This window comes from Grammomys surdaster, unplaced genomic scaffold (genome assembly GCF_004785775.1).
Source record: "Grammomys surdaster isolate TR1022 unplaced genomic scaffold, NIH_TR_1.0 209, whole genome shotgun sequence".
Classification (NCBI taxonomy): Eukaryota; Metazoa; Chordata; class Mammalia; order Rodentia; family Muridae; genus Grammomys; species Grammomys surdaster.
This window is the reverse complement of record NW_021604654.1, coordinates 1,849,633-1,871,744: the sequence shown is the minus strand read 5'-3', so window position 1 is coordinate 1,871,744 and position 22,112 is coordinate 1,849,633. Positions and strand designations below refer to the sequence as shown.

Below are 22,112 nucleotides of genomic sequence, written 5' to 3'. Positions count from 1 at the left end.
GTACCTTCATATGCTAGCTGAGTGTGTCTGTCTGGGTAACTGTAATGGTTTTCTACAGTATAAGGGAATTTAGTTTGAAATGTGAGGTTTTTTAAAATAATAATTGTTTGTGTGGAGTATGGGAGAGTGTGTGGGCAGGTAAGCAAGTGAGAGAGTCTGAATTTCAGGAGTCCATTCTCGCCCTCCACCATGTGGGTTCTGGGGATTGAACTCAGGCTTGGCAGCAAGCCCTCCTACAGCCATCTCAATAATCCCCTAAATGTGGGTTTTTAACGAAGGAATCAGCCGGCCAGCCTCAGAAGAGGGAAGATGGCCGGAGAAATGTGAGTATAACTTATTCATTTAGAGATTTCTGTTGGGGCTGGAGAGATGGCTCAGTGGTTAAGAGCACTGACTGCCCTTCCAGAGGTCCTGAGTTCAAATCCCAGCAACCACATGGTGGCTCATAACCACCCATAATGAGATTTGATGCCTTCTTCTGGTGTGTCTGAAGACAGCTATAGTGTACTCATAAGTAAAATAAATAAATCTTTTTTTTTTTTAAAAAGGAATGTTAGAGATTTTTGTCGTTGTGTTTTTAGTTTGTTATTTATTATTGTGGGGGCATGACACATGTATGGAGGTTAAAGGGCTTGCAGGTCATTCTGTCTGTCCAACATGTGGGTCCTAGGATTTGAACCCAGGCCTCAGGCTTCACAGTAAGCACCTTTACCTCATGAGCCTTCTCACCGGCCTTGTCCTTGCTGTTTTCTGGTTGTTCTTTATGCATCAACCTCAATTTCATAATCCTCCTGCCTCAGCTTTCTGACTTTTTTAAGTCAGGGCGGGTCTTCCCACTCTGTTAACCAGGGGTAGAGACTTCCGCTCAGTCAGTGGAAGCATGTCTTGTTGATTCTAGATACTATCGGGCTGACAATACTAACCATCACAGTCACGTCAGCCCTTCTCCACAACCTCCTATTCAAAGGAGTTGTTCATGTTTTGTTTGTATGTGGTTTTTGTTTTGTTTTTTGAGGGAAAGTCTTATGGTGTATCCCTAGCGGGCTGGAACTCACAGAGCTCCACCAGCCCCTGCCTCTCAAGGGCTGGGATTAAAGAAGTCCACTATCATGCAGATTTTTAAAAAATGATTTATTTGTTTTTATTTTATGTGAATTGTTATTTTGCCTGCATGTGTGTCTGGATCCCCTGGAACTGGAGTTACAGAGAGGGGTGGCCATGTGGTTGCTGGGAATCGAACCTGAATCCTCTGGAAGAGCAGCCAGAGCTCTTAATTGCTGAATCATATATCCAATCCATGCAGATGTATGTATATATGTATGTATATATGTGTGTATGTATATATGTATGTGTGTATGTATGTATGTGTATGTATGTACATGTATGTATGTATGTGTATGTATGTACGTGTATGTATGTATGTGTGTATATATGTGTGTGTATGTGTATATGTATGTATGTGTGTATGTGTGCATGTGTGTGTATGTGTGTATGTATGTATATGTGTATGCATGTGTGTATGTGTGTGTATGTATGTGTGTATGTATGTATGTGTATGTAAGTATGTATGTATGTGTGTATGTATGTGTGTATGTGTGTGTATGTATGTGTGTATGTATATGTGTATGTGTGTGTGTGTGTATGTATATGTGTATGTATGTGTGTATATATGTATGTGTGTATGTATGTATGTGTGTATGTGTATGTATGTGTGTATGTATGGGTCTGGAGAGGCAGCTCAGCAGTTAGGAGCACTGGCTGCTCTTGCAGAGGACCCAGCACCCACATGGTAGCTTACAACTGTCTATAACTTCAGTTCCAGGGGGCCTAACACCCTCTCTGACCTCTGAGGGCACTGTGTGTACATGGTACACAGACTCGTAAGCAAAATACTCATATGACTAAAATAATCAAGTCTAAACAATAAATGTATGTGTGTGTGTCTCTGTGTGTGTCTGTGTATATGTCTATGTGTATGTCTCTGTGTGTGTCTGTATGTGTCTGTCTGTGTGTCTCTCTGTGTGTGTGTCTGTGTATGTCTGTGTGTATCTCTGTGTGTGTGCATGTGTATATATATCTGTGTGTGTCTGTGTGTGTATGTCTATGTGTATGTATCTGTGTATCTGTGTATGTGTCTGTGTCTCTGTGTGTGTGTGTGCACATGTACATGAGTGCTGTGCACATGATGCTGATGCTGGAAGCCAGAATAGTACCTTGGATCCTGTGTCTGGAGTTACCGATGCTGTGAGCTGCCATGTGGGTGCTGAGACTGAGCCCGGGTCCTCTGGAGGAGCAGCTGGTGCTCTGGTCACAGAACCCTTTCTCAGCTTCCTGAAAGCATTTTTTAGTTGCATTTTATTTTTGTGTCTGGAATGGGCATGGGTGACACAGTCCATGAGCAGAAGTTAGAGGACAGTTTTCAGGAGTCTGTTTTCTGTGGGTCCTGGGGCTCGAACTCATGTTGCCAGGCTTAACAGCAAGCTCCTTTGCCCACTGAGCCCTCTACTTGGTTCCAAAAGTGGTTTTTAATCTGAACTGAATTTCTGGGCTGGAAGTCTAAAAACCTCTAAATCTGAATCTCTTTCCCCCACCCCCGTGAGATGGATTAGCCTGGGACACACACAGACACGCACACACAGCCTCAGCCTCCTGTCACAGAGAAACGACGGCTTTCTGTATATACCTGAACCAAATGCATTCTGTGTTGAGACTTGATCCCTTCCATTTCCCATAAAGGGACATTAACGTACAGATGCAGTGTATACAACCATAGCCTGTATCTAGCTCTCGCCAAGAGTGCTTCTCCACCCGTGGGTCACAACCCCACAACCACACAGACGCTCACATCACATCCCTAACAATAGTAAAATGACAGTTATGACGTAGCCCTGAAACAACACTGTGGTTGGGTCACCCCGCCCGCACCCAACGTGAGGGGCAGTATGAAAGTGTTGCAGTGGCAGGCTGAGAACCACTGCTCTAGAACACCCCATCACCTCAAAATGAACTCCACACCCAGCAGCAGTCACCCCATGCCCACGTGGGCAGCACCCCTGAATCCGTTTCCGATCTCTGGATTGCCCTGTTGTGGACATTTGCTGTTACCGAGTCCCACACTGTGGCTCTGCCATCTCTCCGTGCTGTGACACATGTTGGAGCTTTGTTCTTTTTGTTCTGTGGGGTACAGAAAAGAATGAAGGGTCGGCATGAGTCACAGAGGTTAAGGCTAAGGAGTGAGAATTAAGATGGACGGGGAGGCCTGGTGAGGAGATCTGGGGGAGACTGCACCAAGTGGCAGAATGGCAAGTACCAAGGTCCTGGGGTCATAGCAGGTCCCAGATGTTTGAGGATTGCTACTGGAAGAGTCATTGGGGGGTGTGTCTGTGGAAACTGGTCTCTGCATTAGAATATGACTTCTCATTCACCTGTGAGGATCCAGGGCAGGGTCCGGCTTTTCATCCAACCCCAGATTCGTGGCCAAAGTCTCTGTTCCCTTGGCCTGGGCCTGCCCTGCTGGCAGTGACTGAGTCTCCCCTCTGGCTTGAGGCTGCACGGAGTGGTGGGTTGGGATAGCAGGAGACTCCCTGGAGGACTCCCGGTGGGAAGAGGCTATGCTCAGTTTAGCTGGGGATGAAAAGACTGACGCTGATGAAGAGAGGGAAAGCCAGCCTGAGGGGTAGGGTTAGGTTAGGGCTTAGAGCCAGATGAAAACGCCGGGGGTGGGCGGGGTCTGAAAGGAGTCAAACACTAAGAGCCCAGGAGACACAGGATACTCCGAGAGAGGGGGCACCAAACAGGTGGATTGGACAGCCCCATTCTGGAGAAGTCTGGAGCCCTTCTGGGGGAAGGGCTGCCCTGTCAGTCTCCACACACCCCCCATACCACCCCCTTCCCCCCTGGCCAAGGTTGCCATCAGCACTTTCCCTTCATTTAGCTGCAGGAATGTTCTGGGCGCCGGGCTCCACGCCTGACCAGCTTGACCCCTCCCATTGGTGTCCTGCCGGACACTGGAGCTGCCCAGGCTGTGGCAGGAGAAGCATGGTCAACGCCCCCAGTGCCCCTCCCCAACCCCTATCCCTGCCAGGGCCGCCCTGTCCGCTGGGTGACCTTGGGCCTGTTGCATAACCTCTCTGGGCCTTGCAAAAACAAAACTGGAAGCCAAGGCTTGGGTCGGGCTGTCACTGGCTTCCCATTATCTCATCTGGAGCTGAATTATCTCAGGAACTGGGAGATGACGCCCTCCCCGGTCTTCAGCCACCCACACACAGCAGCAAAGGAGCCCAGATCCCCACTAGGTGCCGGAAAATAATCCCCAGAGGGTGCCACTCTTTGAGCGGCAGGCTGAGTGGGCATGGGGTGCTCCGAGCTGGTGTCCACTGTCTCCAGAGGCACCAGAACAGGTTCAGAGACTACAAGTCACCTGGCTGGGAACACACAGCCAGCGACACGCCTTCTGTCTCATTAAGTCAGTGTTTTCCATGTGTATGCAAGACCTATGGAGATGTGGCTTGTATTTGGTGTTTCCCAGCTCCTGCCCCAATCCAGAAGGTCATTCCACGGGCGCATCTCTCAGTGTCTATGTAGCCCAGGCTGGCCTCAAGCTTACTCAAAGTCTCCTTAGCTTCCCAAACACAGAGGTGACAGGCACCAGCCACTATGGATATCAGCATATAAGTGTATTAAATAAAATAAGCATATTAAATAAAATAAGCACATAAGCATATAAAATAAATGCAATTTTTTTCTTCTTTCTTTCTTTGTTTCTTTTGTTCTTTCTTTCTTTCTTTTTTGAGCCAATATTTCTCTGTTACAGAACTTGCTCTGTAGACCAGGCTGGCCTGGAGCTCAGAGGTTTGTCTGCCTCTGGAGTGCTGGGATTAAAAGCTTTTGCCACCATGTCCCCACTTATTTTTATTTTTGGAGTTAGAGTCCCGCATAGCCCAGGCTGCTCTCAGATTCACTATGTAATGAGGGGCGGACTCGAACTCGTTCTCCTGAACCCCATCCTCCCAAGTGCTGGGATGACCCGCGGCCTCTTGCGTGTTTGGGGCAATTCCCACCGTCTCTACCTCAGCACCAAAGTCTCTCTTTACTCTCTGTTTTGAGACCAGGTCTCAACAAGTTTTCCATGCTGGCTTTGAGCTCACGATCCTCCTGCCTCAGTCTCTCTATTACTGAAATCACAGGCATGGGCTGCTAGATATGACTTGGGCTTAATGATTTGCATATTTCTTCCCTCTTAACCTTCACTGCCTGGTCCAGACCCTTTCTAGGGAGGTGTGTGGCACACCAAAAACCAAAATAGGAGAAAAACGCCCTCTCCCCGCCCCCTCAGAGCTAGTGGAAGTCTCGCAGCCCCTCAGAACTGGGCCGGGGGTGGATGCTCAGCGCAGGCCCCACCTCCACACACTGGGCCTCGCGTTGCCATGGGGACAGCGAGGTTGCCGGGGCAACCGCCTCCCGCGGGCCCACCATCCATCATGGCAGTGGCGCCCGGGGGTGGGGAGGAGCGCGGGAGAGGCTCAGCTGCGCGCCTGTACTTGTGACCACGCAGCGACAATATGGGAATGGAAGAGACCGAGGAATGGAAGTTGTCTTCTTGGGACGACTGAGAACATTGTCTCTATGCCGGCTGGCTATGTCCGCCTGACTTTCATCCGCTCTGGACTGGGGACAGGCCGTGCATCTGAGGACACTGACGACTTTGTTGTCTCACCCGCCCACCGGCTACACAGCTGTCCCTGTGTCCGGCCTATGGCCTCCTGACTCTTCGGTGGGGGAGATTGTACACTGGGTGGGTAGTTTCAGCGTGGCCCTTCCCCCCCCCCCCCAGGGTCTTTAATCTTACTCGATTTTATTTTTAAACTATGAAGCTCTAGCTGGCTGGGAACTAGCTACATAGCTGGCTGCAGCCTCCCGGTGCCAGGTTTAGAGATGTAAATGTGCCACCACTCTTGGGCCCTGGGTGGCTTGACCTCTGCGCTCTTTCTAGAAAGCGGAGGGAATCCTCTGTGTCTACCCCCCCTCTGCACACAGCCTTCCGCCTTGAGAGAACTCAGCAGGTGGCTCCCAGGAAATGCAAAGGGCCTGAGTGGGAGCGACCTGCCTCTCAGTGGAATAGACTAAGGTGGGGGACGGACAGGGGAGGGGGTGGGGGACAGGACGGGGGAGGGGGTGGGGGACAGGACAGGGGAGGGCTGGGACACAAGCAGGTAGATATGGGTCAGGCTACACCAGACACGGGCAGCTCACTGGGATGAGTGATGGAGAGAGGCGGGTCTGACTAACTGCTATGAGAAGGTAGTTTGGGTTTGTTGGGTATAGAGGGGTAGCTGGGAGACAGAGAAGTGGGAGGGGACAGTAAAAGCCTGGCTTGGGCCAGGACATTTGGGCCTCATAGGAGGAATGTAGCCAAGGAAGTACTGCTCCCATGAACCCTGTAAAGTCCTCAAAGCCAAGCTGGGCCCAGCCTTTCCCAAAACCAACTGTGGAAGCCAGCCTTACTTGGACAAAGGGAAGACAGGAAAAGACAAAGCTAACCCAGGTAACTCAGGGATTTGGAAGGCTGAGGCAGGAGGATTGCATGCTTCAGACTAGTGTGGGCAGCTCAATGAGACCCTATCTCGCTCTAACGGTGAGGGGCAGTGGAAGTACTTCAGTCGGTCGTGTTGCCTATACACTAGGACCCGAGTTTAATCCCAGCACCCACATTCAAGCCAGGTATGGCCATGTAGTGGCCTGTGCTTGTGACCCCAGTAATGGGAGAGTGGGCGACAGGTGCATCCCTTGAGCTCCCTGACCAGCCAGCCTGACCTCATCAGCAACCTCCTCGCCAGTGACAAACTGTCTTAAAAAATCAAGCTGGGTAGTAACTGAGGACTAACACCCAAGATTGGCCTCTGCCTTCCACACCTAGATGTCTGCATGTGTACACGCACACAAAGCAAAAATTAGGGCTGGGGGCGTGGTCAGAGATTGAATCCCTGCCTAAAATCCCTTTGCAAGGGGGCTGGAGGTGTGGCCAGAGATGGACACAACCCACCCCTAAGAATCCCCTAATGATGAGCTGGGGGCGTGGTCAGGTGTAAAGACCCTGGTTATCAGGTAAAAGTTCCTGGATTCCATTCCCAGGCCTGTAAAAATAGATAAATCAGTGTGGTTTCACTCTACCAGGCCCCAGGGAGGTGCTGAGAGGGAAGGTGTTTCCTGCCAGGAAGGGAGCAACTGTCCGGGGTCGCCTGCCAGGGCGTGGGAGCCAGGTCACTTCACAGGCCGTAGTGAGGTCAGGAAACTAAACCCAAGAGCTGGCAGTGGGGAGATGTCGCTGGCTCCAGGTTGTCTGGATGGACTTGGGTGGAGGCAGTTCGCTGGTGGGGGTTGCAGGACCGCCGCCCTGCTCGAATGCTAGGCTAGCTCAGACTTAGATGTGTCTCCTGCTCCTGAGTTGCACAGATGGGGAAGCTGAGGCCCAGAGGGGTATAGAGAAGCCTTATGCAGGGGTTCTGGGAAACTTCACTCCAGGCCAAGGGTGTTGAACATGGCTGTAATTTCAGTCTATGGAGATAAGTCGTCAGGAAAGTCGGGGAGCTGGGTGCGGTGTCTGAGCCTAACCCTTTTGGCCAGCTGTCCCAAGAACAAGGTGGAGATGATCTTGGCTTTGCGGGCACTTTGCGGACTGTTCTGGGGAAACTCTCTCTGTTATCTTGGGCCGCTTTGAGGTCCTACCATTCTGTTGTTTACTTTGCAAGGTCAAATGGGGGATGGGAGTCCTTGATCCTCCCTGAGCCTGATTTGGTTAATGGGAGGGTCCCTGGAAATCATTTTGACATGTCCTCTAGGCTGTCTTTGGAGGTGACACCCCTCTTTAATTTTGCGGCCTAGTGAACTCCTGTGTTCTTTCATGGACCAAACCTAATGCCCCCTTTTCCTATCTCCATCCCAGAGAGAGCCAGAGAGCCCTCTGATAGGGAATCTAGGGGTAGGGGTGGTTGCATCTGCTGCACAGTAAAGGATCTGACTTTGTCTCCTCTATGCAGGGTCCTGGCGACAGACACTTCGTCCCAGCAGGAGCGGCTTCAAGCCATCGCTGTGAGTTCCTCCCTCCTCGGACCTGGGGTCCTGAGTAGGTTGGGCAGGATGAGGTCTCAGGATTCCTGATGCACAGTCTAGGCTTCAGAACTTGGACGCAGCTAGCGGAGCGTTCTCTAGGGTTCCCAGAAATGAAGATAGAGGTCCTCTTTTCACATGACCTTTGGTTCCCTTGGGAACAGGTGGGGAAACTGAGACTGGCGTTTGTCACAACCCAAGCTCACAGTCTGCAAATGCTCCCATGTCCGGGTGACCTGGCTCTGTTGGGTACAGGTCTCCTGGGTCACACAGGGGTGGTTGTGGTCCTGGGGACCCTGGCTGTCCTGACCTGGTCTGCACCCGCAGGAGAAGCGTCGGAAGCAGGCAGAGATTGAGAGCAAGCGGAGACAACTGGAAGATGACCGAAGACAGCTGCAGTACCTGAAGGTAGGGTGCGGTGGAGGGTGCGGGGCGGGGGTGGGGTGGGGGGTGGGGGTGGTAGGGTGCGGTGGAGGGTGCGAGGCGGGTGGGGTGGGGGGTAGGGGGTGGATCCTGTGGGTGAGGTCGGTGGGCAGGCCTATAGGCATGACCTAGTGTGGAGATTTGTGGGCAAGGCCTGAGGGTGGGGCTTGTGGGCGGGGCCTGAGGGACACTTTGGGCTCCATGAACCCATTTGAGCCCTGGTATTTGGGATGGACCCAGACCTATGCAGGCTGTTTCTCTAAGGTGAATCTGTGAAGTTCATGCGGGGCCTATATGGGACTACTGGCATGTGTGACCTTGGGATGGGGCTAAGATCACTGTAGCTTCAGCTGTGACCTCCAGACTGGCTTCAACCCTTGACAATGACCCCCATTCATAATTCTGATCTTGACCTGAGTCCTGATTCTAACCTTGACCTACCCAACCATAACTACCTCAATTCTGAGCCGCTTCCCTGCCACCTTAGTCCAAGGCACTTCGAGAACGCTGGCTGCTGGAGGGGACACCATCCTCAGCCTCGGAGGGCAATGAGGACATGAGGAAACAGATGCAGGAGGATGAACAGAAAGCCCGGGGCCTGGAGGAGTCCATCACCAGGTGAGCATTGGGGGAAAGGGGCCTGTCCAGGTGACAGGGGAGTCCAGGTGGGCGGTTCTGGGGACACTTCTGGGGACCCCCATCAGGAATGGGCAGGTGTCACAGTGTAGACCTTTCCATGTGCCTCAGAGAGGATCACACATTGCCCAGCCTCCAGCTTCAACCAGTGTGGACTGTGAGGGAGACTTTGTCTTGGGCTTCCTCCTGTGACATCCCAACACAGGGGCAGGTGTGAGGCCTGCCAGGCAGAAGTCCCCGAGGAAGGGAGGTACCATCACCAGCTTCCCTGAGGGGCTCCCTGGCGTCAGCCCAACTGGCCTTTGCAGCTCTAATAGAGACCAGAGGCAGCTGGGCTTACAGGAAGCTGTAGAGGGGACAGGACAGGGAGCATAGCCTTCCTGTGGGGGCTGGAACAAAACGCAAGTGTTTCCAACAGGGACTCGTAGGGGTCTGCCTTGGAGAAGAGAGGCTGACATAGCAGGAAGTGACTAACAGTGCCTGCAAGCAAGGAAACGACCCCCATGTGAGGGTCCTCTGAGTCACGAGAAGCCCTGGGGCTCTGTCTGTGGGGTTAGCCACGATTTCCCTGTCCAGGTAGAGCAGTTAAAGCACTCGGGGCTCTCCTGCATGTGAAAGCTAAGAGCAACCAACAGCCTCCCAGGCTTCTGTTCTCCTGCCTATGAACCAGTCAGGGATCCCTTTGAATGTTTCCTGAGGTTTTGTTTTGGTTTTTGTCTTGCTGGTAGAACTAAGGACTTCGGCCTAGGCTCACCACTGACCAGGTCCCCAGCCCCTCACTGGAGAATTCTAAGGAGAGGCTCTACCCTGACAACACCCACAACCCCCTCAATTGGGGCTTGTAGGCGGGGCACCACTCTCTGGTCACACCCCTAGCCCCTGACTGCCTTCATCCTGCCTCTTTTTTAAAATTCTTATTTTTGGGGGTTTTTTGTTTTTTGTTTTTTTTTGAGACAGGGTTTCTCTGTGTAGCCCTGGCCGTCCTGGACCTCACTCTGTAGACCAGGCTGGCCTCGAACTCAGAAATCCGCCTGCCTCTGCCTCCCAAGTGCTGGGATTAAAGGTGTGCGCCACCACCACCCGGCTAAATTCTTATTTTTTATTTGCTTATTTTATGTGAGTACACTGTAGGTATCTTCAGACACACCAGAAGAGGGCATCAGATCCCATTACAGATGGCTGTGAGCCACCGTGTGGTTGCTGTGAATTGAACTCAGGACCTCTAAGAAGTGCAGTCAGTGCTCTTAACCACTGAGAGATCTCCAGCTGTTTGTTTTTTTTTGTTTTTGTTTTTTTTTTTTTTTTTGTTACTTTTGCTTTTTTGAACCTGGATCAGCTCAGATTGACCTAAAACTGGCTGCTTCCCTCCTGCCTCACGCATCCTGCCCAACACTGGGCGTGCTACCGCTGCCTGGCTCTGCCCTCATTGTTTTTTGGGGGGGTTGTTTGAACTGAAGTCTTCTGATGCTTGTGACAGTGACACATATTTTTCCATTATCCCTACAACGCTGACACTTCCCGTCAGTTTTGAGTGGGAGAACAGAGACGGGGGAGTTTGTTTGAAGCAGACTCAGCCCTGGGTGGATCCCAGCCCTGCTGTTTGCTGCCTGAGTGAGCCGCAGGCTGGCCAGGGCCACACAGCAAGACTATACCATAAAACACCAAGATGTAGGCTGGGCAGGGTGGCTCAGTGCTCACTGCTGAGCTGACAACCTGAGTTTGATCCCCAGAATGCACATGGTGTCCTCCACAGCGCATGGTGGCATGTGTGCACACACAGACACTGTGTGGTAATACATAAGAAGAGAGGAAGTTAAGTCTGAACTGAGCATTTGGGTGCCCACCCCTCACCCCAGTACTTGGGAGGCAGAGATGGCAGATCTCCCAGGCCGAGGCTAGCCTGGTCTGCGTGGTAAGTTCCAGGACAGCCAAGGCTATAAAGAGAAACCCCGTCTTGGGGAAAGAAAAAAACAAAAACAGAAACTAAATTTGCGGGAGCCCCGTGTGAGCACTCTTACCCTGTACAGGCTCGAGAAAGAAATTGATGTCCTGGAGTTTGGAGAGCCAGCCCCAGATGCCCCAAAGGAGAACTCAGCAGCCCCCAGCCCAGTCCGGTCCCAGTCCACAAGTCCAGCCAAGGAGGAGCAAAAGTCAGAAACCACAGTGAACGCTCGGCAGGTAAGAGACTCCCAAAGAGACCCTGAGCCACAGCAACCCTTCTCAGTGCACAACAGTGGAGGCTGTGCAACCTGAGAGGGATTGCTTGACCTCTCTGAGCTTCCGTTTCCTGTATGTGGAGGCGGCTTCTGTGCCTGTCGGCAGTTACAGTCCAATGAGTTACTGGACAGTCAGGCCTTAGCCCCAGATGGACTCCACCCTCAGACTTTTCTTTGCTTTTTTTAATTTTATTTTTTATTTTTTCTCAGTTTTTTCTTATTTTCTTTCTTTTGGGAGGAGTATTGTGCATTGAACCTAGGACCTGAAGCATGTTAGACAGCCCCCTGATCCACATCTTAGCCTAATAAAAAAAAAGTTAGCCTAATATTTGTTTTGTTTTAAGACAGGCTTTCCTGTGTGTAGCCCTGCATGCCTAGAACTTGCTCTGTAGGCCAGGCTAGCCTCGAAGCATTCTTACTTTGAATTACTTATTTGCTTACAGTACTGTGGATACATATACATACCATGCAGGATAGAGGACCCCTCTAACGGTCCGTTCTTCCCTTTTAGTCTTTATGTGGGTCCCAGGGATTGAACTCTGGTCTTCAGGCTTGGCAGCAAGTGTCTTTGCCTCATGAGCCACCATCTTGCTCACCTACATTTTGGATCTTTTGAGATGGGATCTCACTGTATACATGCTGGCTTGGGTTGGCATAGAACTCAGGCCCTTCCTTTACCAGCGTCAGCAAGTCTGTGCTGCTACATCCAATTGTTTGTTCATGCTGCTTTTTATATATTTGTGGGGAGGGGGGTCAGTGTGTGTGTATTTGTGTATGTGCATGTGTGTATATCTGTGTTTGCATATGTAAAATATATGTGAACACATGGGTACAATGTATGCAGAGGCCACAGGGTGATGTGATGTGTCTGCCTCAGTTGATCTCCACGTTATTAGTTTTTTTTTTCTTTTTTTTCTTTTTTTTTTCTTTTTTTTTTTTTTTTGTTCCTCAAGACAGGGTTTCTCTGTGTAGCCCTGGCTGTCCTGGAACTCACTCTGTAGACCAGGCTGGCCTCGAACTCAGAAATCCACCTGCCTCTGCCTCCCAAGTGCTGGGATTAAAGGCGTGCGCCACCACTGCCCGGCAAAAGATTTATTTTAAATTAAAATAAATCTGTTTATATGTGTCTGTGTGTGTGAGCACATGAGTGCAGTGTTCATGGAGGCCAGAAGGGGGCGCCATATCCCTTGGAACCAGAGTTACAGGCGATTGTGAGCTGCTGTGTGGGTGCTGGGAACTGGAATTGAGTTCTCTGTGGAAGCAGCCAGTGCTCTTAGGCTGTGAGCCATCTCTCCAGCCTCACCCAACTTCTTTCATTTATTACTTATTTATCATTTTATTTTTGAGACAAGTTCTTCCATTAAACCTGTTCAGCCAGAAGCTCTGAGGATCCTCCTGTCTCTGCCTTCCCTTATGGGTTTTGCAGGCGTGGCTGCGGGGAACAGAACTCAGACCCTGCTGCTTGTCTGGCATAGCTTTAGGACTGGGCTGCCTCGCGGCCCTGTTGAGTCTGTGTTTTATTGAACATCTCCTGTGTACGTGTTCATGAACTAAATAACCACAATGTACATACCTTTCTGGTGGGAATAATTTGCCCATCTGTAGCCAGGACACACTGCTTCTCCAACATAATTATAATAAGCAATCTGGGTTTTGTTTTGTTTTTTGAGACAGCATCTCACTATTTAGCCGAGGCTGACCTCAAACCCACAGAGATCCTGCTGCCTCTGCCTCCTGAGTTTTGGATTAAAGGTTTAAGATACCATACCTATGCGGTGGTGGTGCATGCCTTTACTCCCAGCGCTTGGGAGGCAGAGGCAGGTGGATTTCTGAGTTCGAGGCCAGCCTGGTCTACAGAGTGAGTTCCAGGACAGCCAGGGCTACACAGAGAAACCCTGTCTCAAAAAATCCAAAAAACAAACAAACAAACAAACAAACAAAAAGATACCATACCTACCTATAAATACTTTTTAAACACCTTTGTGTGATGGAGAAAGAACCAAACCCAAGGCCAGAGAGGTTAAGGGTCTGACTCCAGGCCACATAGCTGACAGGAGGGAGATCTTTAAGGGCTGGGTTGGAGATGAACTCAGTGTGCTGTGGACACTGGTAAAGCTCTACTACTGTTACGGAGAGCTGGGCCAGCCCTTCTCTGGTGTATGCTACTCTAGTTTGTGTGAGACCAAAATGTTGATCCGAGTGCAGGCTCCAGCCTGTTGGCACAGGAGCACTGTCAGCTAGGAAGGGGACCAGACCTATTCTCAGGGAATTTCTGGGCACTGGGAGACCCACTCTTCCCCCAAAGCATCTAGGGTCATGAGGAGGGTTGGCAAGCTTCCCAGAGGGTGTAGGTTTTGAAAGTTGAACAGGAGTTCTCCAGCACAAATTGACAGTTTTTGCTGGAAACCCACTGTTAGGGGCTAAGCCTGTCCCTCCAAGGCTGTCAGGCTGGGCCAACGGCCTCATTCTCTGGCCGAGAAGGGAGCTTAGGGCTGTGGAGGAGACTGAGTGGACTGTTCTAATCTTTTCCCTCTTTTTTTGCAGACTCCATTGGGCACCCCAAAAGGTAAGCCTCCAGCCCGGACGTGCGGCCTTTGGTGCCCTCTCGTGGCAAGAGGTGGGATGGCGGGTGAGGGTGAAGAGGTCTCAGTCAGCACACTTTTATGGATCAGGTTGAGGTGGTGGAGACCAGGAGTGCCCTTGGCTGGCCAATCCACATCCACTCTCTGTGTCATTGTCCCCTGCCAACTGGCCTTGGCTTAACATCTGTAAAATGTCACCCCTGTCATCCCAGTGCCGAGGAGGGCATGGTGGGAGGAAGCTGAGCTCACTGGCAGGCTAGCTCAGTCCAGTCTGTGAGCTTCAGGTTCAGTGAGAAACAGGCAGGGTTGGGAGGTGATCAAGCATGCATGCTGCTCCTCCAGAGAACCCGAGTTCAGTTCCCAGCACCCATGTCAGGCAGCTTGAAGCTACCTGTTACTCCAGCTCCAGGGGGGCGGAGTCCATGAGCATTTGCATGTACATGTACACACATACACACCTAACTAAAATATAACACACTTAAGAAACTCCCCGCAAGGTGGAGAGCAATTGAGGATGACACGGGTGTCGACTGTGGGCTTCTGTACACACATGTGCACGTGTGTACAAGTCCCCATGAATAAGTACACACATCTAAACAAATGGAGAGATGGCCGGGCAGTGGTGGCACACGCCTCATCCCAGCACTTGGAGGCAGAGGCAGGTGGATCTCTGCTTTCGGTTTTTGTTTGTTTGTTTTTGTTTTTTTCAAGACAGGGTTTCTCTGTGTAGCCCTGTCTGTCCTGGAACTCACTCTGTAGACCAGGCTGGCCTCGAACTCAGAAATCCGCCTGCCTCTGCCCCCCGAGTGTCAATCTCTGCTTTCAAGTCTAGTCTACATATCAAGTTGTAGGACAGCCTGGGCTACACAGAGAAACACTGCCTTAAAAAAAAAAAAATAGGACTGGAGAGATGGCTCAGTGGTTAAGAGCACTGACCCCTCTTCCAGAGGTCCTGAGTTCAATTCCCAGCAACCACATGGTGTTTCACAACCATCTGTAATGGTATCACTGTATATGTAACATAAATAAATAAATCTTTAAAAAAATATATAATCCCTATATATGTCTTATGTATGAATATACTTTTAAAAATCTTCCTTAGATTTCTCTTTATTATTGTCATGTGTATGTTTTGCCTTCATGTATGTCCATACCAGGCGTGCTGGTGCCTGACAAGGTAGTGAACCTCCATGGGGGTGCCGGAAACCAAACCCAGGTCCTTTGCAGCAAGTGCTCATAACCATGAGCCCCATAAATACAGTTTTTAAAATCAGAGTGTTTGCCAGGCGGTGGTGGCGCACGCCTTTAATCCCAGCACTTGGGAGGCAGAGCCGGCAGATTTCTGACTACGAGGACAGCCAGGGCTACACAGAGAAACCCTGTCTCGAAAAAACAAAAATAAAATAAAAACATCAGAGTCTCAGCCATGCAGATTGGCACATACCTTTAATCCCAGGAGGCAGAGGCAGATGAATCTCTAAGTCTAGCCTGATAACAGAGAGAGTTAGTTCCAGGATAGCCAGGGCTATGCAGAGAAACCCTGTCTTGGAAAAACAAAAACAAGCAAACAAACAAGTCTCCTGTAGCCCAGGCTAGTGAGCCTCAAGCTCACTGTAGCCGAAGATGACCCTGAGTCCTGATCCTCCTGCACCTACCTCCCAATTCCTGGGGTTGGGATCAAAGGTGTGTGCCACCACGCCGGTCTCAGCTCTCTGGTTTGTGAGATCACTTTTTAGCATGTGTTTCTGCCTAGTGCAACTGTCAATACAGGCCTAGGACGCTCTGACCTGCTTTGCTGTTAATTATTCATAGGGAGTGTCCCCTAGTCTTGCTGTAGAATTAAAAATTAATAACTAAAAGGAAATCCACACAGGCCTCTGGGGGACCCTGTGAACATCATTTCGGGCTGAATGATGAGGAGTGGGGCTGAGCTGGGCTGGCCGTCGGGGGGTCTAGGGGCCCAGGCGATGGCACAAGCCTGAAGGGTTTGCGGTGCAGATGACGTGTTGGGGGTCTGAGGGTGCAGTTCCATGGATTGAGGTTCTGGGGCTGTAGGAGAAAGTGTTGGGGGTCTAAAGGTGCAGTTGCATGTGTTGGGGATCTGGGGTACAGATGAATGTGTTGGAAATCTAGGGGCATAGATGCATGTGTTGGGGGTCTGGGGTTCCAGTCCATGTTCTGGGGCGACATCTGGTTGTTTAGGCCATATGCAGGTCTGGCCATGTCTGTGGACCAGGTATTGGGGTCCGGATTCATGCTCCAGTAGGGAGGGATGTTTTGGGGGGACCCTGCAATCTTGTCTCTGACTCCGTCTCTTTCTCCACCCTGTGCTCCATGCAGAAAACCGTATGTCCACACCGGTGCGGAGTCCAGGGGGACCCACAATGATGAAAGCAGGTGGGTCACCCCCACTCCCTACCCTGTCTGGGTCCTGTAGAGTGGGGTTCACCTGGACCTGCCCTTAGCAGGGTGTCTGGTGACCTCAGAACCCATTTGCTTTGCTGCGACTGGCCCAGGCTTCTCTGAGAAGACGGGCCCAGCATGGCAGCTCTAACCCAGTGCCCTGTGGCTTCCATCCCTAACCTCAGTCTGGGGACCTGGGGGTGGCACACAGGCTGAACATGCTCCCACATGCCTGACCATGCTTGCGTCACATCCTGCCTGCTCCAGGGGTCCCAGCATCACACCGACTTCACACAGGACGACTTGACATGTTCTGTACCCAAAACCCAGACAAACAAGGGCTTAATAAGTACTCTATCTCAGAGAGAGGAGGACAGCAAGCCTGGAATTTCTCGCAGAGCTCAAGTTCAGGAAGTCTAGAGGGTGTTCCATAGTTCAGAATCTCTGCAGTAGTAACAGCAGGTATGGCTCCCACCCCTCATCTCTTCAAGCCGTGACTCTATAGAGAATGCACACATCCTGCCCAATTGAGTAGGCAGTCTTGTAAGTAGGTTTGTAGGTACTAAGAAAAATGATTAACTTACAATCAGTTATTCATTCAGCTAATGCTTATGAAGCCAGACATGAATGAGGAGGAGTTGGTATTCTGGCGGATGTGAGTGGCTGTTCAATCAACCGTACTGGGAAAAGGAGAGAGGGCGGTGGGAAGGAGTGGGTGATTCTCAGGGCCCTGGAGCCGCCAGGAGGACAGCCTTGGGAAAAGTAGGGATACCTACTCAGGGATACCTCTCGGAGCTGCACACAGACCAGACAAGGACTGAAGAGACTGCTAGGCCAGGGAACCATAAGGGTCCCAGCCTGGGTGGTGGGTCAGCAATAGAAAGTTCTAGATGTTTCTGGAGGTGACTGTGAGAGGGCCCAGCCCATGGGGATGGACGACAGGCTGAGCCAGAGTCCTGGGAACTCAGTTGGGTTCAGTGTGAGGGCCATTATGGCTGCTAGGGTTTGCCATCTTTCAGAGCTCCATGAAGAGGTTTCTGGGCAGGACCATGATCAGTGCCTGGGCAGCTACTGTTAAAATTCACCTCACCGGGCATGCTGGCCACGCCTTTAAGTCCAGCATACAGGAGGCAGAGGCAGGTGGATCTCTGTGAGTTCAGGACCAGGAAGTGTCTGGTGGCTCAGCAGGACACAGTGGGCAGAGATGGAAGGACATGGGGCCCTGGGGTGGGACATTAGCATGGGCTGCAAGTTCTGAGCGAGATGCATACTTAACCCTTGTCATCCAGAGCTTTGGAAGGATCTGGAGTGGGGAAGGCTGCATCTAGGGGGCGTGCTCAGCGTCCCTGGTGTCACTGCCAGTCACTGCCATCACTGCTTGGCTCTGCCCCTCGCTACCTATCTCTCCTGGCTTGGCCGTAGCCCAGCGGGGGGCACTTGAGGGCAGATGGGTCGTGGGGTAACCCCGTGCCTCTCGTATCAGCCATGTACTCGGTGGAGATCACGGTGGAGAAGGACAAGGTGACCGGGGAGACCAGGGTGCTGTCCAGCACCACACTGCTCCCCCGGGACCTACTCCCTCAGGGCGTGAAGGTCTACGAGGACGAAACGAAAGGTATGAGACGCCTGTGCCTGCTGCAAGAGCACCCAGCAGAGCCAAGATTGCCCCGCCCAGCCCTTTCTCCTGGCCTGCTCAGTCATTCAGAACTTGGGCTGTGTGCTGAGCACTGAGGTGAAATCTAGAGGCAGGTTCAGCCATTGTAAAGCTCTTACCCACCTCTCAGAGAGTTCAAGTGAGACGGGAGCTTCTCAGAGGTCCCCAGTTGCATAGCCAAGAGAAGGAAACAGAGCACCTGGCAGGAGCCACAGCTTGTGCAAGCAAAGGCCCTGAGGTGCGCAGAAGGCGGATACTGAAAGAAGGGCTGTGGGGACTGGAGAGATGGTTCAGAGGTTAAGAGCACTGGCTGCTCGTCCAGAGGTCTTGAGTTCAATTCCCAGCAACCACATGGTATCTCATAACCATGTATGATAAGATCTGGTGCCTTCTTCTGGCCTACAGGCAAGCAGAATGCTGTATAGATAATAAGTAAATTAAAGAAAGAAAGAAAGAAAGAAAGAAAGAAAGAAAGAAAGAAAGGAAGAAAGGAAGGAAGAAAGAGAAAGGCTTTGAGTTACAGGGAAGAAGGGACTGTGGCCTGAGAGTGGTGGGTGGCCTAAGTGAAGGGATGTTGGTGGTATAAGAGGAGATCTAGCCGGGCGGTGGTGGCGCACGCCTTTAATCCCAGCACTCGGGAGGCAGAGGCAGGTGGATTTCTGAGTTCGAGGCTAGCCTGGTCTACAGAGTGAGTTCCAGAACAGCCAGGGCTACACAGAGAAACCCTGTCTCGAAAAAAACAAAACAAAACCAAAAAAAGAGGAGATCTAATTTTATGTGTCTGTGATGCTGGGGACAGAAATCAGACTCCTAGGCAAAGGCTAACAACTAAGCCACGCCCTAATCCCTCACTGGAGGATTCTAGGCAGGGCTCCACCCCTGGCCACGCCCCTAGTCCCTCACTGGGGGATTCTAGGCAGGGCTTCACTCCTAAGCCTCCACCTCCCTCCCACCCCCTGTGGTATTTCTGGCTTTCCTGACTGGTTTTATAGGTGTTCTGTGACTGAGCTGTGGGGAAGTGATGTTGAGGAAACTAGATACTATTAGATTAGATATCTAATCTGGGATTTTTTTTTTAGCAGGAACCATAAAGTCAAATTGGTCCCCACCCCATCCTTCTTTTAAAGAAATAAATACATACCATATAATTCTCCTTTTACAGTTGATGATTTATGAGGTTTGGTCCCTGGTGTACAGAAATTTTACATACTTGCAAAACATTGCATTACCCCAAAGGAAGTCCCCACCCCAACGAGCTATCCCCCCCGCCCCAACGAGCTATCCCCCCGCCCCAGCGAGCTTTCCTCCGCTCCAGCGAGCTATCTTCCGCCCCATTAGACCCATGAATCTACCACAACCTCCTCCTTATGTGTCAGAGCGTGAGGAAGGACTATGCTGTGTATGTTTAGTACTGGACATGTTTCTGTGTGAACACACGCCTTATCGCGGGTGTGACTGGCGCGGGACTTGCTGGCCCCGATGGATGTGACCATTTATGAAGGACAGCAAGGCTGGTATCCATTGCACTGTGCCACTCCCAAAGTGGCTCCACAGGGCTCCACCCCGGACCATTCCACCCACTTCTGCACAGTCTCTCTGGGGACCCAGAACCAGCTAGACCGGACCCTGGTTGCTTGGTAACAGCAGGAGATCTGTTTCCATGGAGACTGATGGCTTGGATTCTCATTTTAGGGGCCCAGGCCCCTGGGAGAGATTTGACCCCACCCTTTGCACCTCCAGTGTCACCAAGAGGCCAGGGATAGGGACTCTCTTCCAGAGGGTGGGAAGCTAACATCTGGGGGTGGTAGCCCTGACTGGATCCCTGGAACCACCCTCTCTGCGCCCCTGCAGTCTGGGATCCCAGAGGAGTTTGCAAAGCTAATGTTCAGGTGTGCTCTGGGGCTGTAGACAGCTGTTCCCCTCGGTGAGGACACATTGTCTTTATTTAGCTTCCCATAACTCAGAATGTGACAGCTGCCCTGATGGTGCATGCCTATTGTTCCAGCACCCAGGAAGCTGGAACGGGAAAGCATGGCACTCCTCCTACCTCAGCCTCCTTGAGCGCTGGAACGACAGGTGTGTACCACAAGAGCTGGCTGTCGAGGTGGGTGTCTGCCTCAGCGTCCCAGCTCTGCCCAGCCCTGCCCCACTAACTCTCTCCTTGTGTCCCCACACAGTGGTCCATGCTGTGGACGGCATCGCTGAGAACGGAATCCAGCCTCTAAGTTCCTCCGAGGTGGATGAACTCATTCACAAGGCCGATGAGGTCACACTGAGCGAGGCGGGGTCCACAGCTGGGCCAGCAGAGCCTCGGGGACTCGCAGAGGATGTCACTAGAACCACACCATCCAGAAGGGAGATCACAGGAGTTGAGGCTCAACCAGGAGAGGCCACGTCAGGCCCACCAGGCATCCAGCCTGGTCAGGAGCCCCCAGTCACCATGGTCTTCATGGGATATCAGAATGTGGAAGATGAAGCAGAGACCAAGAAGGTACTGGGCCTGCAGGACACCATCAAGGCTGAACTGGTGGTGATTGAAGATGCGGCCACCCCAAGGGAGCCTGCACCACTCAACGGCAGTGCAGCTGAGCTTCCAGCCACCAAGGAGGAGAACCAGATGGGGCCCACGACCACACCCAGCGACGCCCAAGATCTTGACATGAAGAAGCCTCGCTGTAGATGTTGCTCTGTCATGTGAGCCATCGGGGCACCCCAGTCCCCGGTCCCCGTCCTACGCTCCACACTCAAACCCAACAGCCCGGCCCTCCCCGGCGCCTGCCCACCCTCACCCTCCACCTCATAGGCCCCAGACACGTGTGTGGTCCCTATGCACCTCGAGTCACAGGTAGGGGGGGTGCTTTGCCCGTCTCCACACTCACCCCAAACCTCTGAGCCGTGCGTCATCCCTTGGTGAGAGACAGGCCAACCCAAATCAGCCCCCCTAAGAATGAGGACCCCCAGTCCTGGTCACAGCAGGTTTACACAGGCGGCTTATGCCCACCATGGTCCCAGCCTGGTGTCCCCTTGCCGCCCCAGGCCAGCCTGTCTGTGCCTTATTGTTACTTCTGGGGAGTCTCCGTGGGGACCAGAAAGGGTCTCCCTGGCCAAGGCGCCAGCGGCCTAATGTGGGCAGGTGGGTGAGGCCATACTTCTTTGGAGACTCAAAGTCGTGAAGTCCTAGGGTGGAGGACAGGCACCAATGGGTCCCCTCCAGTAAGTAGCAGAGCTCAAAACAAGAGAGGCCCTTCACTGGGGATGGAATAATCACCCTCAAGATGGAGTCACTGTCGGTCAGCCACCCCTGTCCTGAGAACCCCTCCCCCACCATGCACACACTGGGCCCTTCTTCCTGGTGCTAATTTTGGGACCTTTGGGGTCACCTCTGCCCTCTTCTCTAGTTGGCTTGGACAAGGGTCCTGGGTTTCCCATGTACTCCCGTACCCCAGAAGTCTGTGGGTCTGTCTGCCAGCACTGCAAAGCCTAGCGTTTCCAGGCAGGTTTAGGTTGCTCCTCACACACCTTGGTGGGAGTAAGGGAACTCCCATCTGCCACCTGGCCTGACGGGAGCCTGGCAGGGAGTCACCAACCTTTGGGCAGACAGCAGTAGCCATTTTGGTCCCCAGAGACATAACCCTGCACACAGGCGCTGACTCAGCTGCGAGGGACCACGCCCGGTCTAGGTCCCTTTTCTTGGGACCCCAGCCTGGTGTGCAGCAGGGCGCAGGACCACCTGCGGGGCCCGTCACTACCCGCAGCTGCAGTAGGGGCTCAAGCAGAGGCCACGGGGTCTGTGTCCTGTCCTTCCCGTGGCCTGGAGGAGAGGCGCTCTTCCCTGAGGGTGAGCCATGGCCTTGGCCACGGCACCCCTCTACTTCCTCCTCCTCTGAGTCCGCCTGGGTTCCTCAAGCCCTGAGCCTCGGCTGAAGTGCCCTTGCTGTCCCCTTCTGCTTTTGACGTGTGACGAGGCCCCACCCTTCACCCCCATGTTCTTGACTTTCCCAGAGAAACAAATTAAAAAAAAAAAAAAAAAAAAAAAAAAACGTGTGCAGAGCCAGGTTGCTGAAGTTCTTGGGTTTCACCTGGGCGGGAAGG

General features: G+C 52.0%; 1 protein-coding gene across 3 annotated transcripts in view; it reads left to right on the top strand.

Annotated features, from left to right (window-relative positions):
• The window catches only part of Palm (paralemmin), a 24,761-nt gene extending 2,712 nt beyond the window's left edge, over window positions 1–22,049 (top strand). The window contains exons 1-9 of one of the 3 annotated variants that reach the window (XM_028771698.1): window positions 7,572–7,639; window positions 8,037–8,088; window positions 8,434–8,514; window positions 9,017–9,147; window positions 11,193–11,343; window positions 13,926–13,947; window positions 16,304–16,360; window positions 17,850–17,981; window positions 20,198–22,041. In XM_028771698.1, the coding sequence (XP_028627531.1) occupies window positions 9,086–9,147; window positions 11,193–11,343; window positions 13,926–13,947; window positions 16,304–16,360; window positions 17,850–17,981; window positions 20,198–20,718 (945 nt within the window). In that variant the 5' untranslated portion in view covers window positions 7,572–7,639; window positions 8,037–8,088; window positions 8,434–8,514; window positions 9,017–9,085 and the 3' untranslated portion in view covers window positions 20,719–22,041. Of the gene's footprint in view, window positions 1–7,571; window positions 7,640–8,036; window positions 8,089–8,433; window positions 8,515–9,016; window positions 9,148–11,192; window positions 11,344–13,925; window positions 13,948–16,303; window positions 16,361–17,849; window positions 17,982–20,197 lie in introns of those variants that run through there. The other 2 variants (XM_028771696.1, XM_028771697.1) reach the window with 2 other exon arrangements.
• The last annotated feature ends 63 nt before the right edge of the window (window positions 22,050–22,112 follow it).